Raw genomic sequence first — 27056 nt, 5'->3', positions numbered from 1 at the left:
GAAAAGGTTGCCAAAACTATTTGCTGAAAATGAAATTTACAAATGACGCAAAGACTCAACAAAGCTGTTAGCACCAATAAAGAGGGAAACAGATGTTTCAATATGAGGACCTTTCTGCAAAGCAGCAGAATTAAGACTCTTAAGCCACAATGGTAGTGTCCCTGTTTTTGTGCCAGGAGGTCTAGGTTTAAGGTCCACCTGCTCTCAAGGCATGCAATAATATCTCTGAACAAGTTTGTTAGAAAATATCCAAAATCAGGGGGATTTAAGCAAATTGATTGGGAGTGAGTCTGTCCTCTCTCATTAATAGATTTTGCCCAGTGGTATGTTTCTTAGTGGTTCTCTGACTACTGTTGAGATTGTTAATTGGGTCTTTGAAATCCTATGGATTTAATGTTCATTATTGTCTTGTGAAAGTGAAACAGAGCAAGATAAATGGTAACTTGAAAATAAACTTTCCACCAGTAGCTGTAAAAACTTGAAATGCGTAGATCAGAAGAGTGAAAATTGCATTTATGGAGCTTTTTAAATCTCGCTGGTTAAATATCCTTGCATTGCATGTGTGTGGGCAAGACTAACTACTGCCCTGAGGGGTGGGAGGGAATAACGTAAACTAAATAAAACAAGGGAGGAGAAAGGCCGTGATTGGAGAGATGTTAGGCAAGTGAGGATAAGGAAGTAAAAAAAGGAGAGTTGAAATGGGCAATATCTATGAAAAATATAAGATAGACAGGTGATAAGTGGAGAGGGGGAGGAAATGAGAGGTGAATGCGTCTGAGTGGGGTTTAAGGATGATGAAAAGGAGCAGAAAGGAAAGAGCAGCAGAAATAGCTCAATGATTGAAGGTGGCAGTGGAGGAGTTAGAATTTGACTTTGCTGGGGTGGAAATGTATTTCAGAGGGTGGAATCATCAATGGGATAGAAATGTGTGAGAACTGTGGTCAGGGAAACTTGGTGAGGGGTTGTGTGGAGAGATATTTCAGTGCAGCAATCTAACCTGTTGGCTTGAAGAAGATTGGGCCATTAAAATGCCATGTGTTTAATTTGCTGGTTTCCAACTTGCTATATGCAAACTCTAATGTTAACTAAATTTTTTTGAGTAGGTGAGCAGCAATCCTGTGAGAAGTGATAGGGGGAGCAGCAGTGTGGCAAGCACCCATGTGGTGAGCAGTGATGGAGTGTGCAGCGATGTGGTGAGCAGTGCTGTAGTGAGTAACAATATAGTAAACAGTGATGCAGTGAGCAATAGGCTGGTGAACAGTGCTGTGTTGAGCATCCATTTGGTGAGCAGTGACGTAGTGTGGAGCAATGGAGGCGATCAGTGCTGTCATGAACAGTGGTTTGGTGAGCAGCAGTCTAGTGACAACAGTGGGCCACTGCCCCAACTTAGTGAGCATTGGTTACCAGCTCAGTTTCTAAATGGTACCAACTAAGAGAAATTAAGCTTCAGGCCTTCAAGAAGAAATCGGAAATAATCATACCGGTGATCGAGAAGACTTCATGACAAGCAGATATTGCTGATTGGCGATGACGGCAAAATCCACAAACCTCACAGTAACATTGAACACAGAAAATATACTTCAACGAATAACACAGAAAACATTTCAAACCTGACAGAAAATGCCCATGAATGGAGCAATATAAATTAAATGTTTTCCCAGGAGAAATCAGTGACCCTGACCAAATATTTTGGTATGCAGATATTTACGTTCATGAGCAATTCATAAATTTCAGGTCAGTGCTGCAGCCTGGGCAATAGAACTTGCCAACATGGCTGGCTTCTCTCAGAATGCTACAACCTGCACTCACATTGGTGTTGAGAGTGCCGTAATGTTACACAGTAACTTTACCAATAGAAAAATGTTCCATTCCATCCATGTACCAGCCATCTGTGATCATTGGAACTCCATCTTGGAAGTCTGTGACAGATACCCTGGGAGCTGTAATGATGCTAATATCCTTGAGAACTTTCATGTATCTGCTTCATTTCAAGAGCACTATGCCTCACAAACTTATTACTGCGAGATATTCACTGCAACCATGACTGATCACTCCATTACACAGTACCTGACTACAACCAAGTGTAGATTCAATGCAGACTGTTCTTCCACCAAAGTCATCATAGAGTCGGTGGTTAGCCCTGGTGAAAACTAGAACAGGCAAAATGGGAATGTGGAGGATGTTGATGAACTGGGAGAGTTGCAGGAGTCTTTACAGGAGGAGGATGAGGCATTGTCAGAGGCAACAGCCAAACTAGATTTAATTTACAGAGCTTCCAACAGATTTGGGTGGTGTTCATTTGTTGAGTCTAAGTTTTTTGTTGCTTGAGAGTCAAACAGAGCTGTTTATTCCCAGAAGCAAATACAGTTTATTTCTTTGTTTTTTTTCTGTTCCTGTTTTCAGTAAAATGTTAATGTTTTTACCCATTTGAAAGCTTTTCAGAAAGTCCTAGCACTGGTGAGGACTTTTGCCGCTAGTGACCACAAGATAACTTGGGAGTGGTGTGTTGCACATGTATTGAGGTAAGCAGTAGAGAATTGCGTGAGGTAAGTTGACAGAGCACATGGACGGAAACCCTCAATGAACTTTTCTGAAATTGAAACTTTCCTGATTTTTGATAAGATTCGGCTTTAAGCTTCTCTGGAAGATGATTTATTGTCAAAGACAACTTACTTCCAGCAACCTAGCTGCCTGGAAGACAAACAATTGTTTCAAAAACAACTTAACCTAGAAATCAGCTGCAGAGAAAATAGGATTGTTTATGTGTGTTCATTGATGAAAAGTGAGGCATGTTGCTGAAGCTTATTTTATCTTTCAATCATCAGGATGAATTCAGAATGGCTTATTTAGTCCTGAACAGTGCAGATGAAAAGCTTTGGCAAAATATCTCTCCTTTCAGCAATAAAGCTCTTTACAATCAACGGATGTACTGGTTATTGATTGATAATGTGACCAAAAGGTTCCTTGTGTCCATGGCCAATGTCAGAAACAATCGGAAGCTAGAAATGCTCATCAGCACAGTGAGGTCCAAATGATGTGCAAAGGGAAGGCGAGAATTTAGACAAAAATTTAGAACCTTCAAAGTAGTCTCTTTGGAGTAATCAAAAGTCTAAGTAAAGGAAAATTATGATATTATAACAGGTTAAGAAAGTCATTACGAAGATGAAGTAAGATCACTGGGCTGCATTCATCCATGGGGACTTGCAATTACACTAAATAAACCTAAATTATTTCCTCCATTCTCATTAATCATATCTAAAGAGATTTCCCCAGACTTTTGTCAGCAACTAATTTGCCTAGCACCCTGTCTAAGAAGATATTTCACAATCTGTACTTAGTTTTCTACTGTATTGTTAACCAACTCAAAACAATACAAGATGCCTTGGAGGGATCCATCTGCATTAGGATAAAACTGCACAGACCGGGCAAAAGTATTTTTAACCTCCCCTTACTATGATCTGAAATCCTCACCTGCTTCAAGACCACCACCATCATCCTGGTGCCACAGAAAAGTCATGCAGCATGCCTCAATAACTACAACACAGTGGCTCTCACTTCAAAATTTATGAAGAGTTTTGGGTGGATTAGTCTTGACTCTCAAAAACTCCAGCCTTCCGAATTGCCTTGATCCTTTGCAACTCACCTACTGGTACAACACGTTTTCAGCAAATGCCAGCTCCCTGGCCCTAGTTAGCCTACATCAGGCTCCTACTTATTGACTACAGCTTCGCCTTCAATGCCATAGTTCCAAAGTCATCTCTAAGCTCCAAGACTAGGTTTTGGCTCCTGTCTCTGTAATTGGATCTTCAACTTTCTGACTCATAGGCCATGATCAGAATAAGAATAGGTGGCAACACATCCTCCACCATAATCCTCAAAACTGATGCCCCATAACGCTGTGTACTCAGAACCTACTATATTCATTATACACTCATGAAGGTGTAGCCAAATTCCACCCCAATTCCACTTACAAGTATGCTGATAACGCCATAGTAGGTTGGATCTCAAACAGTAACAAGACAGAATAGAGGAAAAAAGATTGAATAGTTAGTGGCATGGAGTAAAGCCAACAATCTCCCCATCAATGTCACCAAAATGAAGAAGCTAGTCATTGAATTCAGGAAGTGGAGTAGAGGGCAGACTCCTGTCTGCATCAATGGTGCTGACGTAGAGATGGTTGAGGGGGCCTTTTGAGTGATTTTTTTTAGATTAGGTTAGATTCCCTACAGTGTGGGAACAAGCCCTTCGGCCCAACAAGTTCACGCCGACCCTCCGAAGAGCAACCCACCCAGACCCATTCCCCTAACACTATGGGCAATTTAGCATAGCCAATTCACCTGACCTACACATCTTTGGATTGTGGGAGGAAACTGGAGCACCTGGAGGAAACCCACACAGATATGGGGAGAATGTGCAAACACCAAACAGACAATTGCCTGAGGTGGGAATTGAACACAGGTCCCGGGCGCTGTGAGGCAGCAGTGCTAACCACTGAGCCACCGTGCCGCCCCAACAATTGATCACCAACAATTGTCCTGGTCTACCCACGTCGATGCAACGGTGAAGGAAGCACACCAATGCCTCTACTTCCTCAGGAGGCTAAGGAAATTTGACATATCCACAAAGACTCTTAACAATTTTCATAGATGTGTCATAGAAAGCAGCCTCTCTGGATGCATCACAACGTGGTATGGCAACTGCTCTTCCCAAGCCCGCAAGAAATTACAGAGAGTTGTGAAAACAGCCCAGTCCATCACACAAACCAGCCTTCCATCCATTGATTCCGTCTATACTTTCTGCTGCCTTGGGAAAGCAAACAGCATAATCAAAGACCCCTTTTTGTCCTAGTTATACGCTCTTACACTCAATTAGGTCAGGGAGAACATATAAAAGTTTGCATACACATACAAACAAATTCAAAAACAGCTTCTTCCCAGTTGTTATCAGACTTTGAACGGACCTCTCAAATGTTAAGGTTGATGTCTCTCTCTGCACATTCTCTGTAGCTGTAACATGGTATTTTGCACCCTAGTCTGCTACATGTATAGTACAATCTCACAAAACAACACTTATAAATGTATCTTGGTATATTTGACAACAGAAAATCATTCCTGAAGAAGGGCTCATGCCCGATACGTCGATTCTCCTGCTCTTTGGATGCTGCCTGACCTGCTGCGCTTTTCCAGCAACACATTTTCAGCTCTGATCTCCAGCGTCTGCAGTCCTCACTTTCTCCTCCAACAAAAAATCAGACTCAAATTCAAGCTCAAATGTTATCTTGGTTTGCACAGCAGTTTTCATATCCAAATAAAGAATGAGAAGATAACTATTGAGCTGATTTGTCTGAAAAGATTGTAACCCTTAGAACACAGAACATCGAACAGTACAGCAAAGAACAGGCCCTTCAGCCCATGATGTTGTGCCGACCACTGATCCTCATGTATGCACCCTCAAATTTCTGTGTCCATATGCATGTCCGGCAGTCTCTTAAATGTCCCCAATGACCTTGCTTCCACAACTGCTGTGGCAACACATTCCATGCTCTCTTAACTCTCTGTGTAAAGAACCCACCTCTGACATCCCCTCTATACTGTCCTCCAACCAGCTTAAAACTATGACCCCTAGTGTTAGTCATTTTTGCCCTGGGAAATAGTCTCTGGCTATCGATGCTATCTATGCCTCTCATTATCTTGTATACCTCAATTAGGTCCCCTCTCCTCCTCCTTTTCTCCAATGAAAAAAGTCTGAGCTCAGTCAACCTCTCTTCATAAGATAAGCCCTCCAGTCCAGGCAGCATTCTGGTAAACCTTCTCTGAACCCTCTCCGAAGCATCCACATCTTTCCTATTCCAAGTGCAGTTTAACCAAAGTTTTATAGAGCTGCAACAAGATCTCATGACTCTTAAACTCAATCCCCCTGTTCATGAAAGCCAAAACACCATATGCTTTCTTAACAACCCTGTCCACTTGGATGGCCATTTTAAGGGATCTATGTACCTACACACCAAGATCACTCTGTTCCTTCACACTGCCAAGAATCCTATCCTTAATCCTGTACTCAGCTTTCAAATTCAACCTTCCAAAATGCATCACCTCGCATTTATCCAGGTTGAACTCCATCTGCCACCTCTCAGCCCATCTCTGCATCCTGTCAATGTCCCACTGCAGCCTACAACAGCCCTCTATACTGTCAACGACACCTCCAATCTTTGTGAAATTTGCAAACTTGCTGACCCACCCTTCAATCCCCTCATCCACGTCATGAATAAAAATTACAAACAGTAGAGGCCCAAGGACAGAGCCCTGTGGAACACCACTCACCACAGATTTCCAGGCAGAATATTTTCCTTCTACTAACACTCGCTGTCTTCTGTTGACCAGCCAATTCTGTATCCAGACAGCTAAGTTCCCTGTATCCCATTCCTCCTGACCTGCTGAATGAGCCTACCATGGGGAACCTTATCAAATCTTATCAAATGTCTTGATTCATGAATTGTGCAATGGTACTGTAAAGAACAATATCACAATTTTTGTCTCATACACATATAGAAAGAAATGCATTCTTATCATGAATTGTTGATAAATGTAATTGCGATAAAATTGACTCCAACCGCCTTATAGATATTGGGTTACAAAATGTGATATGATTGTAAGTGTCCCAATCTCTGACTTTGAATGACTCAGGAAGATATCTAAAGGACAGAGGGGAAGATCTTTCTGTGGATTTTCACCCATCTCATCCACAAAAGAGTCTTTTACTTTGACATGTTCTAATTGGTTTTCATCATGGCATCATGGAACTAAAGATTTTTATTGTCCATGTACGAGATTTGGGAGAAAGTGAATTTGTGAAAAATGGGGTGAAGGAAACATGAAGTTGAGAAATGGAAAGAAGGTCACTGCTTCTATTGGTCTTTTGTTTGACATTGCTGAGTTTACAAAACGGACAGGCAGGAGTCTGGAAAAACACAGCAAGCCAAGCAACATCAGGAGGTGGAGAAGTCGAGATCTACACTTGAAATGGTGACTTCTCCACCTCCTGATGCTGCCTAGCTTGCTGTGTTCTTTTGGCTTATTGCTTGTCTACATTGGACTCCAGCCTCTGTAGTTTTTTGGTCTCTAATGAGGTTTCAAAATGGATATGTCTTTGAAAAAATTCCTGATCAGATTAATTCTGTGGTACGTAGCATTGGGCTTTGATGTCTGTAACATCTGCATTGATGATGCAGGTTAACACATTCTATATCATTCCTAGGATTGGAATCAAAACTGCTAGAAATTTGGAAATGTGAACTTCTCTCATTTGTCCAAGATTCCAATATGCAAATAGGAAAGTAATTGCTGCTGAGGCTGATACTGACATCAGTGCTCAGATTGAGAAGCTAACCCTCCAATCTTTCCGAGGTAACTACTATATTTAATTGAGTCACAATGGTCTGAATTTGCCAACTTCAAAGGATTTTTTTTTTCCATGGGTTTCAAATGCAGGAGAATTGCCCATTGGAAAGTTCAATTTCCCAGGCAATGGGACTCAGGATTCTGCACAGTCCCGGTGTGGAACTATAGTGCTCCAACAACTATCTGACCTTCAGGATATCTGGACCAATTAAGTTGAAAAGGTGAAAATTTTCTCCTCAATTCTATACAGAAGAAAATTGTAAATACATTTATACAGAGCACATGCATGTTTTTTTCTGGTCCTGTCAGACAGAGAAAGATGATCAAACGTCTGACCAATTAAAGAGACAAAGTAGTCCGAACCTCTCAGTACCAATTAATTATATGCTTTGCAGAAGCATAAACAAAAAGTCAAACAAACCAGAACAGGTGAACCTGCAGAGTAATGACAGCAATTACAGGACAAATGCAAAAATACCACAAGTTGTTTTTAGTAACTGAGAACCATGTTTTTTCAAAAAAAGCCTTGTTTTGATTTAATTATTTCCCGACTTAACAAACTTTGATAAAACAATTTTGTTAACCAAGATTCCCATGCTTTGAAGTTGGAATCCCCAAATTTGTCATTTGAACTTACAGAAGTATCTTTAAAATTAAATTGTAGATAATTAAATGTTCCTTTCAACAATGTTTTGCATTTGGCAAAAAAGAATTGTCATGACATTTTTAGGCTAAGTGAACAGCCTAATTTTTGTAACAAGTCTATTTTGAAGTTTTTTTTGCTATGTAGTGAAACTCCTGTTTTCAGTGAATTTTACTAAATAGTTGACTTGAATGTTGATCAAATATTGTTACTTGCATTCAAATTTCCACTATAATTAGCAACACAGGAATCTCTGAATTCACCAGAAATGACTCAATTTTTATCCTTTGTCAAATCCTGAGTCAGCTTCCTTTTGTATCTTAGCTGTGCTAGTCTCCAGTCACTGGTGGAGTGTGTGACTGTTAGATGCAGACCATTTTATTTGCCACGGGAATTCACTGCTGTCCTTATAGTCGGGATGTATATTCCTCCTAGTGCTAATGCTAAGGAAGTATTCTGTGAATTGTATGTGGCTATTAGTGAACTGCAGAATGCACATCCTGATGGTCTGCTTATTGTTGCTGGAGATTTCAACCATGCAAATCTCAAGACTGTGCTCCCTTTTGCGACAAGAGGGGAGAACATGCTGGATCTGGTTTATACAAACATCCCAACAGCCCCAGCACCACCTCGATTCCTCAGATCACATCTCTGTTATGCTAATTCCAGCATTTGGACTGCTCGTCAGATGTGTCAAACCAGTTCTGAAGTAGGTGAAAACCCTAGCCGGCAGGAGCCATTTCTGCTCTACAAGCCTATTTTGAGTGCACTGACTGGCACATGTTCAGGGAGGCTGGATGGCAATTCCAGCAACTTAGAGGAATACACGGTGTCAGTGATTTGCTACGTGAGCTAGTGCATCGACGACATCACTGTGTCCAAGACCATCGCTTCTCGCCCCACTCAGAAGCTGTGGATGCCTGCAAAAGTGTGCGTTACTGAGGATCCAGGATTCCACCTTCACAGCAGATGACAAGGCGGCTCTAACAACAGCAAAGGCCAACCTGACCCAAGCCATCAGAGGCAAAGCGTGCTCACGCACAGAGAAAACACAGCCCCTTTCAGGTCAGCGGCGATACGCAGAGCATGTGGAAGAGCATCCAGGCCAGCACCAACCATAGGACAGTATCGCCTGCTTCTGCTGGTGTTGTCTCCCTCCCGGATGAGTTGAACAACTTTTATGCACAGTTTGTGGCACGAAACGATGTGGCAGCGAGGAAGGCCACACCCCCTCCCAATGACCAGGTGCTGTGTCTTACCACAGCTGACATGAGGAGAACTCTATGCCGAATCAACCCATGTAAGGCTGCTGGAGCAGATAACATCCCTGGCAGGGTGCTGAGAGAATGCTCTGACGTACTGGTGGATGTTCTCACAGACATCTTCAACATCTCCCTGAGCTGCACCATAGTAAGGGGGGTGTGGGGGCCGGGCTCTGTGCTCAATCCACTGCTGTTCACCCTGCTGACACATGACTGTGTAGCGATTCATAAGTTGAATCTCATCATCAAGTTCACTGATGACACGGCTATGGTAGGTCTCATCAGCATGAACAACGAGTCAGCGTCCAGGAGTTGCAGCAGTTAACAGACTGATGCAGAGCCAACAACCTCGTGGGTTTCCTCCGGGTGCTCCGGTTTCCTCCCACAGTCCAAAGATGTGCGGGTCAGGTGAATTGGCCATGCTAAATTGCCCGTAGTGTTAGGTAAGGGGTAATGTAGGGGTATGGGTGGGTTTCGCTTCGGCGGGTCGGTGTGGACTTGTTGGGCCGAAGGGCCTGTTTCCACACTGTAAGTCTAGTCTAATCTAATCAAAAACCTGTCTCTGAACATGGACATGACAAAAGAGATAGTTGGTGACTTCAAGAGGGCACGGAGCAACCATTCTCCGCTGGACATCAATGGCTCCCCCATGGAGATATTGAAGAGCACCAAATTTCTTGGTGTCCACTGGGCAAAGAATCTCACCTGGTCCCTCAACAGCAGCTCCATTGCCAAGAAAGCCCAGCAGTGTCTCTACTTTCTGCACATGCTGAGGAAAGCCCACCTCCCACTCCACATCCTCACCAGATTCTACAGTGGGGTCATTGAGAGTACCCTGAGCAGCTGCATCACTGCCTGGTTCAGGAATTGCACCATCTCTGAACATAGGACCCTACAACAGATAGTGAGGACAGCCTCGAAGATCATCGGGGTCTCTCTCCCCTCCATTACAGACATTTACACCACACGCTGCATCCGAAAGGCTAAGAGCATTGTGGAAGACCCCATACACCCCTCACTTGAACTCTTCTCACTCCTGCCATCTGGCAGAAGATACCGGCGCATTTAGTCTCTCACGGCTAAACTGTGCAACAGTTTCTTCCCCAAGCTATCAGGCTCCTTAACACAGCATATTTGAACTCTATCCCATCTGAAATTCTTCTGTATTGCTGCTAGAAAAATGACTATTATTTCCCATTTTGCTATTTCACAGTAATTTGTGTGTTTTGCACTTCTTATGCACTTTACGTCGTGTATGATTGTGCTGTCCATACAGCACCCTCAGTACTGGAGGAATGCTGTCTCGTATTTACTGTGTCAGTTGTATATGGTAGAAATGACAAATAAAAGACACACACACACACACACACACGTACATGTTCCCTTACTCTTCGATGCTGCAGCACAAAAGATCTGTGTGAACTAGCTGCTTGCCAAAGCACTGTTGATTAAAGTCATCATGAAGGGAATTTCCACGACAGATCTGGTCACCTCCTTTAAAGTGTGATTGTCTCCTGTAACACAAATCTCCAATTCAAATAGAAGTTTGATTTTGTTGCATATTCATGCAGTAACCCTCACCTGGAAGTAAATATCGAACACATTTTAAGAGATCAAAGTAACCCTACGACATGGAAGAGTGTTATAAAATCTTGCAAATATTCTTAGAGCTATCGTATCACATGATATATTTCTCAAGCAATTTTACCTGACATCAAATTCAAATGCTAAAAATGTGTTGTTGGAAAAGCGCAGCAGGTCAGGCAGCATCCAAGGAACAGGAGATTCGACGTTTCGGGCATAAGCCCTTCTTCAGGAATGAAGGGCTTATGTCCAAAACGTCGAATCTCCTGCTCCTTGGATGCTGCCTGACCTGCTGCGCTTTTCCAGCAACACATTTTCAGCTCTGATCTCCAGTATCTGCAGACCTCACTTTCTCCATCAACTTCAAATGGCAAATGTTATTGATAATCTTACATTTAGAATGAGCTTAGTAGAAGAAAAAAGAAGCATAAGATCAGAAATTAAGAAAAACAGTTTCTGATCACACTATTTTATGTGGAGGTTTTGAAAGGGGAAAGTTGAATCTAATTTTACAATCTCAAATTCAAAATGCTGAGTTAATATGAAGAACAGTCACTGAATATTAAACTTCCATTGGCTGAAATTTAAGGTTATTAGCCCCTTGAGAAAAAACATAAAACATTTTCATGCTATTAATGTCTCACCCTTCCAAACATCAAATAAGCACAACAGTGTAATATAAAAACGTAAAACTAATTCAGCTGCCTCATTGTGCCAGTTGTTTTGTCAGAGAGGATTATTCACGTGGCCAAAGACAGCAGCAGTGTAGGATGCTTCAGCTGGCGCTCCTCTGCTCCACCTGTTCTTTTTCAACCTCTTCTAATTTTTCTCTCAACGATCCTGGGGCGGCATGAGAGAAAACCCGAATACCGGAGCAGTGTGAGAGGGAAACCCGAGTGCTCTGGAACTACCTGAAAGGAAACCCAAAGATTGGAGCGCAGTGATGGGGAAACCCGAATACCTGAATGGTGTGAGAGGGAAACACGAATACCAGAATGGTGTGAGGGGAAAAGTGAGTGATGGAGCTGTGTGAGAGGAAACTAGAATACCAGAAAAGTGTGAGGGTAAATCCAAGTAATGGAGCGCCATGAGGGTAAAACCTGAGCATTGGAGCAATGTGAGGGGGAAAGCTGAGTATTGGCGCACCATGAGGCAGAAACCTGAGTACTGGAGCAATGTGAAGAGGACAAATGAGTATTGGAGCAGTGTGAAGGGGATCCCAAGTATCGGAGCAGTGTGAGAGGCAACCCTAAGTATTGCAATGGTGCGAGGGGGAAACTCAAGTATGGAGCAGTGTGGGAGGGAAACCTGAGTATTAGAGCGGTGTGAGCGCGAAATCTAAGTATCGGAGCGGTGTGAGGGGGAAACCCCAGTATCGGAGCGATGTCAGGGGGAATACCGAGTATTGGAGCGGTGTGAGGAGGAAACCTGAGTATTGGAGTGGTGTGAGGGGCAATACTGAGTATTGGAGCGGTGTGAGGGGGAATACTGAGTATTGGAGTGGTGTGAGGGGGAGTATCGATTACTGGAGTGGTGTGAGGGGGAATACTGAGTATTAGGGTGGTGTGAGGGGGATACCTGAGTATTGGAGTGGTGTGAGGGGGAATACCGAGTATTGGAGCGGTGTGAGGGGGAAACCCAAGTATTGGAGCGGTGTGAGGGGGAAACCCGAGTATTGGAGCGGTGTGAGGGGGAATACTGAGTATTGGAGCAGTGTGAGCGGGATGCTGAGTATTGGAGCGGTGTGAGGTGTATACTGAGTATTGGAGTGGTGTGATGGGAATAACCGAGTATCAGAGCGATGTGAGGGCGAAACCTGAGTATTGGGGTGGTGTGAGGGGTAAACCTGAGTATTGGAGCATTGTGAGGGGAATAACCAAGTTTTGGAGCGTTGTGAGGGGGTAGCCCGAGTATTGGAGTGGTCTGAGGGGGAAACCCACATATTGGAGCATTGTGAGGGGAATAGATGAGTATTGGAGCGATGTGAGGGGGAAACCCGCATAGTGGAGCGGAGTGAGGGGGAAACCCGCATAGTGGAGTGGTGTGGGGGGGGGAACACGAGTATTGGAGCATTGTGAGGGAAATAACTGAGTATCAGAGCGGTGTAAGGGCGAAACCCGATTATTGGAGCGGAGTGAGGGGGAATACCCGAGTACTGGAGTGGTATGAGAGGGAATACTGAGTATTGCAGCGGTGTGAGGGGCAGTACCCAGTATTGGAGTGGTGTGAGGGGGAAACTCAAGTATGAAGTAGTGTGGGAGGGAAATCTGAGTATTGGAGTGGTGTGAGAGCAAAATCTAAGTATCGGACTGGTGCGAGGTGGATAACGAGTATTGGAGCGGTGTGGGGGGGAAACCCCAGCATCGGAGCGATGTGAGGGGGAAACCCGAGTATTGGAGTGATGTGAGGGAGAATACCTGAGTATTGGAGCAGTGTGAGGGGGAATTCTGAGTATTGGAACAGTGTGAGGGGGAATACTGAGTATTGGAACAGTGTGAGGGGAAATCTGAGATTTGCTGCGGTGTGATGGGAATAACCGAGTATCGGAGCGATGTGAGCGCGAAACCTGAGTATCGAGGTGATGTGAGGGGTAAACCTGAGTATTGGAGCATTGTGAGGGGAATAACCAAGTCTTGGAGCGGTGTAAGGGGGTAGCCCGAGTATTGGAGTGGTCTGAGGGGGAAAACCATGTATTGGAGCATTGTGAGGGGAATAAATGAGTATTGGAGCGATGTGAGGGGGAAACCCACATATTGGAGCATTGTGAGGGGAATAAATGAGTATTGGGGCGATATGAGGGGGTAACCCGAGTATTGGGGCGGTGTGAGGGGAAAACCCAAACATTGGAACGTATGATAGGGAAACCGCAGTATTGGAGCGGTGTGAGGGAAATAACCGAGTACTGAAGTGGTGTGAGGGGGATCTCCGGATATTGGAGCAGTGTGGTAGGGAAATTCGAGTACTGGAGTGATGTGAGGGGGAAACCCGAGTATTGGAGTGGGATGAGAGGGAAACCCGAGTATTGGATCGATGTGAGGGGGAAACCTGAGTATTGGAGTGGGGTGAGGGGGAAACCCTGAGTATTGGAGCATTGTGAGGGGAATAACAGAGTATTAGAGTGGTATGATAGGGAAACCGGAGTATTGGAGTGATGTGAGGGGAAACCCGAGTATTGGATCGATGTGAGTGGGAAACCCGAGTATTGGATCGACGTGAGGGGGAAACCCGAGTACTGGAGCAGCTTAAGGGGGAATTCCTGAGTGTTGGAGCAGTATGAGGGGTAATACCGAGTATTGAAGTAATGTGAGGGAAAATACCGAATATTGGAGCAGTGGGAGGGGCAAACCTGAGTATCGGTGCGATGTGAGGGGAAACCCGAGTATTGGAGTGGTGTGAGGGGGAATAACCGAGTATTGGAGCGGTGTGAGGGGAAACCTGAGTATTGCAGCGGTGTGAGGGGGAAACCCGAGTATTGGTGTGATGTGAGGGGGAAACCCAAGTACTGGAGCGGGGTGAGGGGAAAGTCCGAGTATTGAAGCGATATGAGAGGGAATACCCGAGTATTGGAGCGATGTGAGGGGGTAACCTAAGTATTAGTGTGGTGTGAGGGGGTAACCCAAGTATTGGAGTGGTGTGATGGGGAAACCCGAGTATTGGAGGGGTATGAGGAGGAATACCCGAGTATTGGATCGATGTGAGGGGGAAGCCCGAGTACTGGAGCGGCTTAAGGGGGACTTCCCGAGTGTTGGAGCAATGTGAGGGGGAAACCCGAGTATTGGGGTGGTATGAGTGGGAAACCTGAGTATTGGAGCAGTGTGAGGGGGGAATACCCGAGTATTGGAGTGGTGTGAGGGGGAAATCCGAGTATTGGAGGGGTACGAGTAGGAAACACGAGTATTGGTTAGATGTGAGGGAGAAACCCAAGTATTGGAGTGGGGTGAGGGGGAAACCTGAGTATTGGAGTGTTGTGAGGGGAATAACAGAGTATTAGAGTGGTATGATAGGGAAACCGGAGTATTGGAGTGATGTGGGGGAAACCCGAGTATTGGAGTGGTGTGAGAGGGAAACCCGATTATTGGAGCATTGTGAGGGGAATAATGGAGTATTGGAGCGGAATGATAGAGAAACCAGAGTATTGGAGCGGTGTGGGGGGGAATAACTGAGTATTGGGACTGTGTGACAGGGAATACCCAAGTATTGGAGCGGTGTGAGGGGGAAACCCGAGTATTGGTGTGAAATGAGGGGGAATACCGGAGTATTGGAGCGATGTGAGGGGGAATACCGAGTATTGGAGTGGTGTGAAGTGATAACCCGAGTATTGGTGTGATGTGAGGGGGAAACCCGAGTATTGTAGCGATGTGAGGGGGAAACCCGAGTATTGGAGTGGTGTGAGGGAGAATACCGAGTATTGGTGCAGTGTGAGGGGGAAGCCCGAGTATTGGGGCAGTGTAGGTGGAAACCCGAGTATTGGGGCGATGTGAGGGGGAAACCCGAGTATTGGGGCAGTGTAGGTGGAAACCCAAGTATTGGGGCGATGTGAGGGGGAAACCCGAGTATTGGAGGGGTATGAGGAGGAAACCTGAGTATTGGAGCGGTGTGAGTGGGAAATTGAGTATGGGAGTGATGTGAGGGGGAATACCCGAGTATCGGCGCGATGTGGGGGGGAAGCCCGAGTATTGAAGTGGTATGAGGGGGAAACCCGAATATTGGAGTAATGTGAAGGAGAATACCGAGTATTGGAGCAATGGGAGGAGGAAACCTGAGTATTGGTGCGATGTGAGGCGAAACCCAAGTACTAGAGTGGTGTGAGAGAGAAACCCGAGTATTGGAGCGGTGTGAGGGGGAACACCGGAGTACTGGAGCGGTCTGAGGGGGAATACCCATGTACTGGAGCGGTGTGAGGGGGAATACCCGAGTACTGGAGCCGTGTGAGGGGGAATGCCATGCTGTGAGCAATGTGAGGGAGAATACCTGAGTATTGGTGCGATGCGAGTGAGAATACCCGAGTACTGGAGCAGTGTGAGGGGGAAACCCGAGTATTGGAGCGATGTGAGGGAGTATACCCAAGTATTGGAGCGATGTGAGGGAGAATACCCGAGTATTGGTGCAGTGTGGGGGGAAACCCGAGTATTGGGGTGATTTGAGGGAGAAACCTGAGTATTGGAGGGGTATGAGGAGGAAACCCGAGTATTGGAGTGGTGTGAGTGGGAAATTGAGTATTGGAGCGATGTGAGTGGGAATATCTGAGTATTGGTGCAATGTGAGGGGGATACCCGAGTATTGGATCATTGTGAGCGGAATAACAGAGTATTGAAGCGGTGTGAGGGAGAATACCTGAGTATTGGAGCAGGGTAAGGGGGAAACCTGAGTATTGGATCAGTGTGAGGTGGAATCCGGAGTACTGGAACGGTGTGAGAGGGGAACCTGAGTATTGCTGCTGTGTGATGGGGAATACTGAGTATTGGAGCAGTGTGATGGGAATAACTGAGTACTGGAAGGAGTGAGGGGGAAACCCGAGTATTGAAGCGATGTGAAGGGGAATACCCGAGTGTTGGAGCGGGCTGAGGATGAATACCTGAGTATTGGTGCGATGTGAGGGGGAAACCCGAGTATTGAAGCGATGTGAGGGGGAAACATGAGTATTGGAGCGATGTGAGTGTTAATACCCGAGTATTGCTGAGGTGTGATGGGAATAACTGAGTATCGGAACGGTGTGAGGGCCAAACCTGAGTATCATAGAACATAGAAAAATACAGCGCAGTACATGTCTTTGACCCTCAATGTTGCGCCGATCCAAGCCCATCTAACCTACACTAGCCCACTATCCTCCATATGCCTATCCAATGCCCGTTTAAATGCCCATAAAGAGGGAGAGTCCACCACTGCCACTGGCAGGGCATTCCATGAACTCATGACTCGCCGAGTAAAGAATCTACCCCTAATATCTGTCCTATACCTACCAACCCTTAATTAATAGCTGACTGCACATGTGGAAAAAGATTCTCGTGGTCAACCCTATCTAGACCCCTAATCATCTTGTACACCTCTATCAAGTTGGGGTGGTGTGAGGGGGGAAACCTAAGTATTGGAGTGGTCTGAGGGGGAAACCCATGTATTAGAGCATTGTGAGGGAAATAACTGAGTATCGGAGCAGTGTGAGGGTGACACCCGATTATTGGAGCGGAGTGAGGGGGAAACCCGCGTATTGGAGCGGTGTGAGGGGGAAACCCAAATATTGGAGCAGAGTGAGGGGGAATACCCGAGTACTGGAGCGTTGTGAAGGGGAATACCAGAGTATTGGAGAGGTGTGAGGGGGATACCCGAGTATTGGGGCGATGTGAGGGGGAAACATGTGTATTGGAGCGATACGAGTGTTAATACCCGAGTATTGGGGCAGTGTGAGGGGGAAACATGAGTATTGGAGCGATGCGAGTGTTAATACCCGAGTATTGGGTCAGTGTGAGGGAGAATACCCGAGTACTGGAGCGGTGTGAGGGGGAATTCCTGAGTATTGGAGTGATGTGAGGAGGAAACCCAAGTATTGGAGCGATGTGAGGGGGAATACCCGAGTATTGGAGTGGTATGAGGGGGAAACCCGAATATTGGAGTAATGTGAAGGAGAATACCGAGTATTGGAGCAGTGGGAGGAGGAAACCTGAGTATTGGTGCGATGTGAGGTGAAACCCAAGTACTGGAGTGGTGTGAGGGAGAAACCCAAGTATTGGAGCGATGTGAGGGGGAATACCCAAGTATTGGAGCGATGTGAGGGAAAATACCTGAGTATTGGTACAGTGTGGGGGGAAACCCGAGTATTGGGGTGATGTGAGTGAGAAACCCGAGTATTGGAGCGGTGTGAGTGGGAACTTGAGTATTGGAGCGATGTGAGGGGGAATACCCGAGTATTGGTGCGATGTGAGGGGGAAACCCAAGTGTTGGAGCATTGTGAGGGGAATAACAGAGTATTGAAGTGGTGTGAGGGAGAATACCTGAGTATTGGAGCGGGGTAAGGGGGAAAGCCGAGTATTGGAGCAGTGTGAGGGGGAATCCGGAGTACTGGAGCGGTGTGAAAGGGAAACCTGAGTATTGCTGTGGTATGAGGGGGAATACTGAGTATTGGAGCGGTGTGATGGGAATAACCGAGTATCAGAGTGGTGTGAGGGCGAAACCTGTGTATCGGGGTGGGATGAGGGGGAAACCTGAGTATTAGAGCATTGTGAGGGGAATAACCAAGTCTTGGAGCAGTGTAAGGGGGTAACCCAAGTATTGGAGTTGTCTGAGGGGGAAAACCATGTATTGGAGCATTGTGAGGGAAATAACTGAGTATCGGAGTGGTGTGAGGGCGAAACCCGATTATTGGAGCGGAGTGAGGGGGAAATATGCATATTGGAGTGGGGTGAAGGAGAGGAAACACGCGTATTGGAGCATTGTGAGGTGAATAACCAATAATAGAAGCGGTGTGAGGGGGAATACCGAATATTGGAGCGGAGTGAGGGGGAATACCCGAGTATTGGAGTGGTGTGAGGGCGAAACCCGAGTATTGGAGCGTTGTGAGGGGGAATACCCATGTACTGGAGCGGTGTGAGGGGGAATACCCGAGTACTGGAGCCGTGTGAGGGGGAATGCCGTGCTTTGAGCAATGTGAGGGAGAATGCCCGAGTATTGGTGCGATGCGAGTGAGCATACCCGAGTACTGGAGCCGTGTGAGGGGGAAACCCGAGTATTGGAGCGTTGTGAGGGGGAATACCCATGTACTGGAGCGGTGTGAGGGGGAATACCCGAGTACTGGAGCTGTGTGAGGGGGAAACCCGAGTATTGGAGCGTTGTGAGGGAGAATACCCAAGTATTGGAGCGATGTGAGGGAGAATACCCGAGTATTGGTGCAGTTTGGGGGGAAACCCGAGTATTGGGGTGATGTGAGGGAGAAACCTGAGTATTGGAGGGGTATGAGGAGGAAACCCGAGTATTGGAGTGGTGTGAGTGGGAAATTGAGTATTGGAGCGATGTGAGGGGGAATATCTGAGTATTGGTGCAATGTGAGGGGGATACCCGAGTATTGGATCATTGTGAGGGGAATAACAGAGTATTGAAGCAGTGTGAGGGAGAATACCTGAGTATTGGAGCGGGGTAAGGGGGAAACCCGAGTATTGGAGCAGTGTGAGGGGGAATCTGGAGTACTAGAACGGTGTGAGAGGGAAACCTGAGTATTGCTACGGTGTGATGGGGAATACTGAGTATTGGAGCAGTGTGATGGGAATAACCGAGTACTGGAGCAGAGTGAGGGGGAAACCCGAGTATTGAAGCGATGTGAAGGGGAATACCCGAGTGTTGGAGCGGGCTGAGGATGAATACCTGAGTATTGGTGCGATGTGAGGGGGAAACCTGAGTACTGGAGCAGTGTGAGGGGGAATACTCGAGTATTGGAGCGTTCTGAGGGGGAAACCCGAGTATTGGAGCGGGCTGAGGGGGAATACCCGAGTATTGGTGTGATGCGAGTGTGAATACCTGAGTATTGGGGCAGTGTGAGGGGGAAACCTGAGGATTGGGGCCATGCGACGGGGAAACCCCAGTATTGGAGGAGTATGAGGGGGAATACCGAGTATTGGAGCAGTGGGAGGGGGGAACCCGAGTATTGCTGAGGTGTGATGGGAATAACTGAGTATCAGAACGGTGTGAGGGCCAAACCTGAGTATCATAAAACATAGACAAATACAGCGCAGTACATCTCTTTGACCCTTAATGTTGCGCCGATCCAAGCCCACCGAGCCTACACTCGCCCACTATCCTCCATATGCTTACCCAATGCCCGTTTAAATGCCCATAAAGAGGGAGAGTCCACCACTGCCACTGGCAGGGTATTCCATGAACTCACGACTCGCTGAGTAAAGAATCTACCCCTAACATCTGTCCTATACCTACCAACCCTTAATTAATAGCTGACTGCACACGTGGAAAAAGGTTCTCATGGTCAACCCTATCTAGACCCCTAATCATCTTGTACACCTCTATCAAGTTGGGGTGGTGTGAGGGGGGAAACCTGAGTATTGGAGCATTGTGAGGGAAATAACCAAGTCTTGGAGTGGTGTAAGGGGGTAACCCATGTATTGGAGTGGTCTGAGGGGGAAACCCATGTATTGGAGCATTGTGAGGGAAATAACTGAGTATCGGAGCGGTGTGAGGGTGAAACCCGAGTATTGGAGCGGTGTGAGGGGGAAACCCAAATATTGGAGCAGAGTGAGGGGGAAACCCAAATATTGGAGCAGAGTGAGGGGGAATACCCGAGTATTGGAGCGGTGTGAGGGGGAATACCCGAGTACTGGAGCGTTGTGAAGGGGAATACAAGAGTATTGGAGCGATGTGAGGGGGAATATCTGAGTATTGGTGCAATGTGAGGGGGATACCCGAGTATTGGATCATTGTGAGCGGAATAACAGAGTATTGAAGCGGTGTGAGGGAGAATACCTGAGAATTGGAGCAGGGTAAGGGGGAAACCCGAGTATTGGAGCAGGGTAAGGGGGAAACCGGAGTACTGGAGCAGGGTAAGGGGGAAACCCGAGTATTGGAGCGGTGTGAAGGGGAATACCGGAGTATTGGAGAGGTGTGAGGGGGGAACATGAGTATTGGAACGATACGAGTGTTAATACCCGAGTATTGGGGCAGTGTGAAGGAGAATACCCGAGTATTGGAGCGGTGTGAGGGGGAACTCCTGAGTATTGGAGCGATGAGGGGGGGAATACCCGAGTATTGGAGTGGGGTGAGGGGGAATACCCAAGTATTGGTGAGATGTGAGGGTGAAACCTGAGTATTGAAGCGGGCTGAAGGGGAATACCCGAGTATTGAAGCGATGTGAAGGGGAATACCCGAGTGTTGGATCGATGTGAGGGGGAAATCCGAGTACTGGAGCAGTGTGAGGGGGAATTCCTGAGTGTTGGAGCAGTGTGAGGGGTAATACCGAGAATTGAAGTAATGTGAGGGAAAATACTGAATATTGGAGCAGTGGGAGGGGCAAACCTGAGTATCGGTGCGATGTGAGGGGGAAACCCAAGTATTGGAGTGGTGTGAGGGGGAATAACCGAGTATTGGAGCGGTGTGAGGGGAAACCCGAGTATTGCAGCGGTGTGAGGGGGAAACCCGAGTATTGATGTGATGTGAGGGGGGAATCCCAAGTACTGGAGCGGGGTGATGGGAAAACCCGAGTATTGAAGCTATGTGAGAGGGAATACCCGAGTATTGGAGCGATGTGAGGGGGTAACCTATGTATTAGTGTGGTGTGAGGGGGTAACCCAAGTATTGGAGCGGTGTGATGGGGAAACCCGAGTATTGGAGCGGGCTGAGGGGGCATACCCGAGTATTGGTGTGATGTGAGGGTGAAACCCGAGTATTGGAGAGGTATGAGTGGGAAACCAGAGTATTGAAGCAGTGTTGGGGGAAACCCGAGTATTCGAGCGGTATGAGGTGGAATACCCAAGTATTGGTGCAATGTGAGAGGGAATACCTGAGTATTGGAGTGGTGTGAGGGCGAAACCCGAGTATTGGAGCGGTGTGAGGGGGAATACCCGAGTACTGGAGCGGTGTGAGGGGGAATACCCGAGTACTGGAGCGGTGTGAGGGGGAATACCCGAGTACTGGAGCCGTGTGAGGGGGAATGCCGTGCTGTGAGCAATGTGAGGGAGAATACCCGAGTATTGGTGCGATGCGAGTGAGAATACCCGAGTACTGGAGCAGTGTGAGGGGGAAACCCGAGTATTGGAGCGATGTGAGGGAGAATACCCGAGTATTGGTGCAGTGTGGGGGGGAAACCCGATTATTGGGGTGATTTGAGGGAGAAACCTGAGTATTGGAGGGGTATGAGGAGGAAACCCGAGTATTGGAGCGGTGTGAGTGGGAAATTGAGTATTGGAGCGATGTGAGGGGGAATATCTGAGTATTAGTGCAATGTGAGGGGGATACCCGAGTATTGGATCATTGTGAGGGGAATAACAGAGTATTGAAGCGGTGTGAGGGAGAATACCTGAGTATTGGAGCAGGGTAAGGGGGAAACCCGAGTATTGGAGCAGTGTGAGGGGGAATCCGGAGTACTGGAACGGTGTGAGAGGGAAACCTGAGTATTGCTGCGATGTGATGGGGAATACTGAGTATTGGAGCAGTGTGATGGGAATAACCGAGTACTGGAGCGGAGTGAGGGGGAAACCCGAGTATTGGAGCGGGCTGTTGGGGAATACCCGAGTGTTGGAGCGATGTGAGGGTGAAACCTGAGTATTGAAGCGGGCTGAGGTGGAATATCTGAGTATTGGAGCAGGCTGAGGGGGAATACCCGAGTATTGGTGTGATGTGAGGGTGAAACCCGAGTATTGGAGGAGTATGAGTGGGAAACCCAAGTATTGGAGCAATGTGAGGGGGAAACCCGAGTATTCGAGCGGTGTGAGGTGGAATACCCGAGTATTGGTGCAATGTGAGGGGGAGTACCCGAGTATTAGAGCGGGCTGTTGGGGAATACCTGAGTATTGGTGCGATGTGAGGGTGAAACCCGAGTATTGGAGCAGTCTGAGGGCGAGTACCCGAGTATTGGAGCGATGTGAGGGGGTAACCCGAGTATTGGAGCAGTGTGAGGGGGAAACCCGCATACTGGAGTGGTGCAAGGCGGGGAAACACGCATATTGGAGCGTTGTGAGGTGAATAACCAAGTATAGAAGCGGTGTGTGGGGAAAATCCGAATATTGGAGCTGAGTGAGGGGGAATACCCGAGTATTGGAGCGGTGTGAGAGGGAATACCCGAGTATTGAAACGATGTGAGGTGGAATACTGGAGTATTGGAGTGGTGTGAGGGGGAATGCCTGAGTATTGGAGTAGTATGAGGGGGAATACCCGAGTATTGGAGCGATGTGAGGGGGAATACCGAGTACTGGAGTGGTGTGAGAGGGAATACCCGAGTATTGAAGCGATGTGAGGGAGAATACCTGAGTGTTGGAGCGGGCTGAGGGTGAATACCTGAGTATTGGTGCGATGTGAGGGGCTAACCCAAGTATTGGAGCGGGCTGAAGGGGAATACTCGATTATTGAAGCGGGCTAAGGGGCAATACCCGAGTATTGGTGTGATGCGAGTGAGAATACCCGAGTATTGGGGCAGTGTGAGGGGGAAACCCGAGTATTGGAGCAATGTGAGGGGGAATACCTAAGTATTGAAGCGGTGTGAGGGGGAAACCTGAATATTGGAGCGATGTGCGTGGGAAACCTGAGTATTGGAACGGTGTGAGAGGGAGACCCGAGTACAGGAGCGGGGTGAGGGGGAAACCCGAGGATTGAAGCGATGTGAGGGGGAGTACCCGAGTATTGGAGCAGGCTGAGGGGGAATACCCGAGTATTGGTGCGATGAGAGGGGTAAACCTGAGTACTGGAGTGATGTGAGGGAGAATACCGAGTATTGGAGCAGTGGGAGGGGGAAACCTGAGTATTGAAGCGATGTGAGGGGGAAACCCGAGTATTTCAGTGGTGTGAGTGGGAGACGTGAGTATTGGAATAGGGTGGGGGGGGGGGAACCCGAGTATTGAAGCATTGTGAGGGTGAATGCCCGAGAATTGGTGCAATGTGAGGGTGAATACCCGAGTGTTGGAGTGGTGTGATGGGGAATACCCGAGTATTGAAGCTGGTTAAGGGGGAAACCCGAGTACTGGAGCATTGTGAGGGGGAAACCTGAGTATTGCTGAGGTGTGATGGGAATAACCGAGTATCGGAATGGTGTGAGGGCCAAACCTGAGTATCATAGAACATAGAAATAAACAGCGCAGTACAGGCCCTTTGGCCCTCAATGTTGCGCCGATCCAAGCCCATCTAACCTACACTAGCCCACTATCCTCCATATGCCTATCCAATGCCCGTTTAAATGCCCATAAAGAGGGAGAGTCCACCACTGCCACTGGCAGGGCATTCCATGAACTCACGACTCGCTGAGGAAACCTGAGTATTGGAGCATTGTGAGGGAAATAACCAAGTCTTGGAGTGGTGTAAGGGGTAACCCAAGTATTGGTGTGTTCTGAGGGGGAAACCCATGTATTGGAGCATTGTGAGGGAAATAACTGAGTATCGGAGCGGTGTGAGGGTGAAATCCGATTATTGGAGAGGTGTGAGGGGGAACACCCGAGTACTGGAGCGGTGTGAGGGGGAATACTGGAGTATTGGAGAGGTGTGAGGGCGAAATCCGAGTTTTGGATTGGTGTGAGGGGGAAACCCGTGTATTGTAACGATGTGAGGGAGAATACCCGAGTATTGGAGCGATGCGAATGTTAATACCCAAGTATTGGAGCAGTGTGAGGGAGAATACCTGAGTATTGGAGCGATGTGAGGGGGAATACCCGAGTATTGGAGCGATGTGAGGGGGAATACCGAGTATTGAAGCGGGCTGAGGGGGAATACCCAAGTATTGGAGCAGGCTGAGGGGGAATACCCAAGTATTGGAGCGATTTGAGGGAGTAACCCGAGTATTGAAGCAGGCTGAGGGGGAATACCCGAGTATTGGAAGGATGTGAGGGAGAATACCCGAGTATTGGAGCGGGCTGAGGGGGAATACCCGAGTATTGGAGCAATTTGAGGGGGTAATCTGAGTATTGAAGTGGGCTGAGGGGGAATACCCGAGTATTGGAAGGATGTGAGGGAGAATACCCGAGTATTGGAGCGGTGTGAGGGGGTATACCTGAGTATTGGAGCAGTGTGAGAGGGAATACCAGAGTATTGAAGCGATGTGAGGGGGAATACCGGAGTATTGGAGCAATGTGAGGGGGAATACCCGAGTACTGGAGCAGTGTGAGAGGGAATACCAAGTATTAGAGCGATGTGAGGGGGAATACCGGAGTATTGGAGCGATGTGAGTGGGAATACCAAGTATTGGAGTGGTGTGAGGGGGAATAGCTGAGTATTGGAGTGTTGTGAGGGGGAATACCGAGTATTGGAGCAATGTGAGGGGGAATACCAGAGTATTGGAGCAATGTGAGGGGGAATACCGAGTTTTGGAGCGGTGTGAGGGGGAGTACCCGAGTATTGGAGCGATGTGAGGGGGAATACTGAGTTTTGGAGCGGTGTTGGGGGGAATACCCGAGTATTGGAGCGATGTGAGGGGGAATACTGAGTTTTGGAGCAGTGTTGGGGGGAGTATCCGAGTATTGGTGCGATGTGAGGGGGAAACCCGAGATCTGGTGCAATGCGAAGTGAAGTGAGACCTGGTACCATGTGCCTTACCTAGTTGCAGCTGAGTGCTAGTGAGGAGGGCTCTGGAGGCTGGTAAACAGCGGGGCAGTTGTTGGACTTGTGCCTGGTGCTTGTGGTCAGATCATATGCTGAGCTGCTGCGATCTGAAATTGTTTACTGGACTGTAATGTAAATCCTTTAACTCTGTTACAACTATCATATCTTTAACTTAATTTCTACACACTATAAATAATGCTACTAGTTTTCCTTTTAATCCTCTTGTGTATCTAAATTTATACCTAGGTATTTGTAGCTAAGATGGTGTGATCAAAGACAGCCTCTATAAATACTTTTCACTGTATTCCTGTACTTTTGTACTGGAGAATACATGACAATAAAGGATATTCTATTCTTTTCTATTCAAAGATCTTTAATAGCACTGGAAGACTGGAAACACATGGGCAATTTTGCAAACTAGATTTTAACATGGATATGATTTTTGATGACATATATTGACAGAGTTTAGTTTTGTAGAATACTATCACTATACAGAGGTCAGTTTTCTTTTCCTCCCAGTACGTATGTCTCTAGTGCATGATATACTTAAGATTGTGAGGTTCATTTGAGGAGTAAATGAGCACTAGGCATTTAATCATACTAAAAATGTCAAATACTGAATGTCAGTGCATAATCAAACAACAGAACTCACAAAAAATTAGTCTTGCCTACCTGGCAGAACTCTGATGTAGTAAGTCCCAGAACAGTGAAATCCAGGTTGTAAAGTGTGGAGAAACCCACCACAACAAACTACGAAGGAATTCAAACTTGACACAATGTATCTGTCTTCACAGCAAGCATAGCCTGGCTGACTGCTGTACAGCACTCCATCACAGCAAACCGATTAAGAATATTATGGAGCATTTCATGCAAAACACATAATCAGTTTCCCACTGTAACAACTGAGTAAAACTTCAGTGGTAATGAAGCTGCTCAACTATAAAGTTGGGACTCAGTGAATCAAGAAAGAGTTTGAAATGGTTCAAAGCTGCTCAACAAACTAACCTTTGCATTGTTAATTATGATAAATGACTCCATCTACACTTACACATGTATGTTTTTCAACAAAAGCAGACCACTACAATAGCTTTTTAATTTTGCCACATCAAAAACCCTGTTGAACTGTATGCAGTTCACAGAAAACATTAATGGTACGTGATGAGGCTATAAAGAAAAACGTACATATCATGGACAGTGATCAAATTAAAGTCAATAGGAATGAATTTGGATATTGCTGCCCGACAGGATGTGAACAAAATGCCAAGACCTGTTTAAAACTTGGACTTGATTAAATTTGGTTGGTGAGTTGGAGACACACTGTCTCCAAGTTGCTCACCAGTGAAGTGGATGTACATGTTGAGTTGTACTTCTGTTCCAGTTCTGCAAGAGAGGGACAGACAGAGACAGTTCGATAGATAGAGGAATGATGGAAGAGAGGGAACTGTGACTGATCAGCAAAGAGGGGTTCAATCAAGGAGACAGAGGGAGCAATGGAAATGGAAGGAAAATAAAGTTATTGGGAACCTGATAAAGTTTCCACATCTCAATATTTTGACACCCTGTCAACCCTGAGAAACTGAACTGTGATTGCTTCCCAAAGAGTTGGAATCAGCCTGATTTCCATCTATTGGGCATGCTTGGAAGATCTTTCATCAGTTTACGGCTGTCAGCCATTCCATTTTGTCCAGAAGAAATCCAGTGAACTGACAAAATTCATCATATTCTAATGGTTGTTACACAGTCATTAGCTAATAAGGGTGTTTTATTTTTTTCTATTCTTTCAGAATATCATCCCCGTAGAGTCTTTGCTGTCCTTTATCTTAAGTGTTCATATTTGTTTTGGGATCAAAAGAGGATTAGGTCTCATTCCAAGTTACAGTTTCGATGTTAACCCGTTTTGCCTCTTGCTTTTAGGAGTGTTGTCATATGATAAAAGGA

At 46.7% G+C, this 27056-nt stretch overlaps 1 protein-coding gene across 1 annotated transcript in view; it reads right to left on the bottom strand.

The window, feature by feature from the left end:
• Positions 1-27056, bottom strand: part of ush2a (Usher syndrome 2A (autosomal recessive, mild)) — a 985309-nt gene that overhangs the window by 263309 nt on the left and 694944 nt on the right. The window contains 1 exon segment of the mRNA XM_060830996.1: positions 25791-25953. Within this exon segment, the coding sequence (XP_060686979.1) occupies positions 25791-25953 (163 nt within the window).

Source organism: Hemiscyllium ocellatum, chromosome 10, assembly GCF_020745735.1.
Source record: "Hemiscyllium ocellatum isolate sHemOce1 chromosome 10, sHemOce1.pat.X.cur, whole genome shotgun sequence".
In the NCBI taxonomy this organism is placed as follows: domain Eukaryota; kingdom Metazoa; phylum Chordata; class Chondrichthyes; order Orectolobiformes; family Hemiscylliidae; genus Hemiscyllium; species Hemiscyllium ocellatum.
The sequence above is the reverse complement of the archived record's forward strand: the minus strand, read 5'-3'. Positions and strand labels throughout refer to the sequence as shown.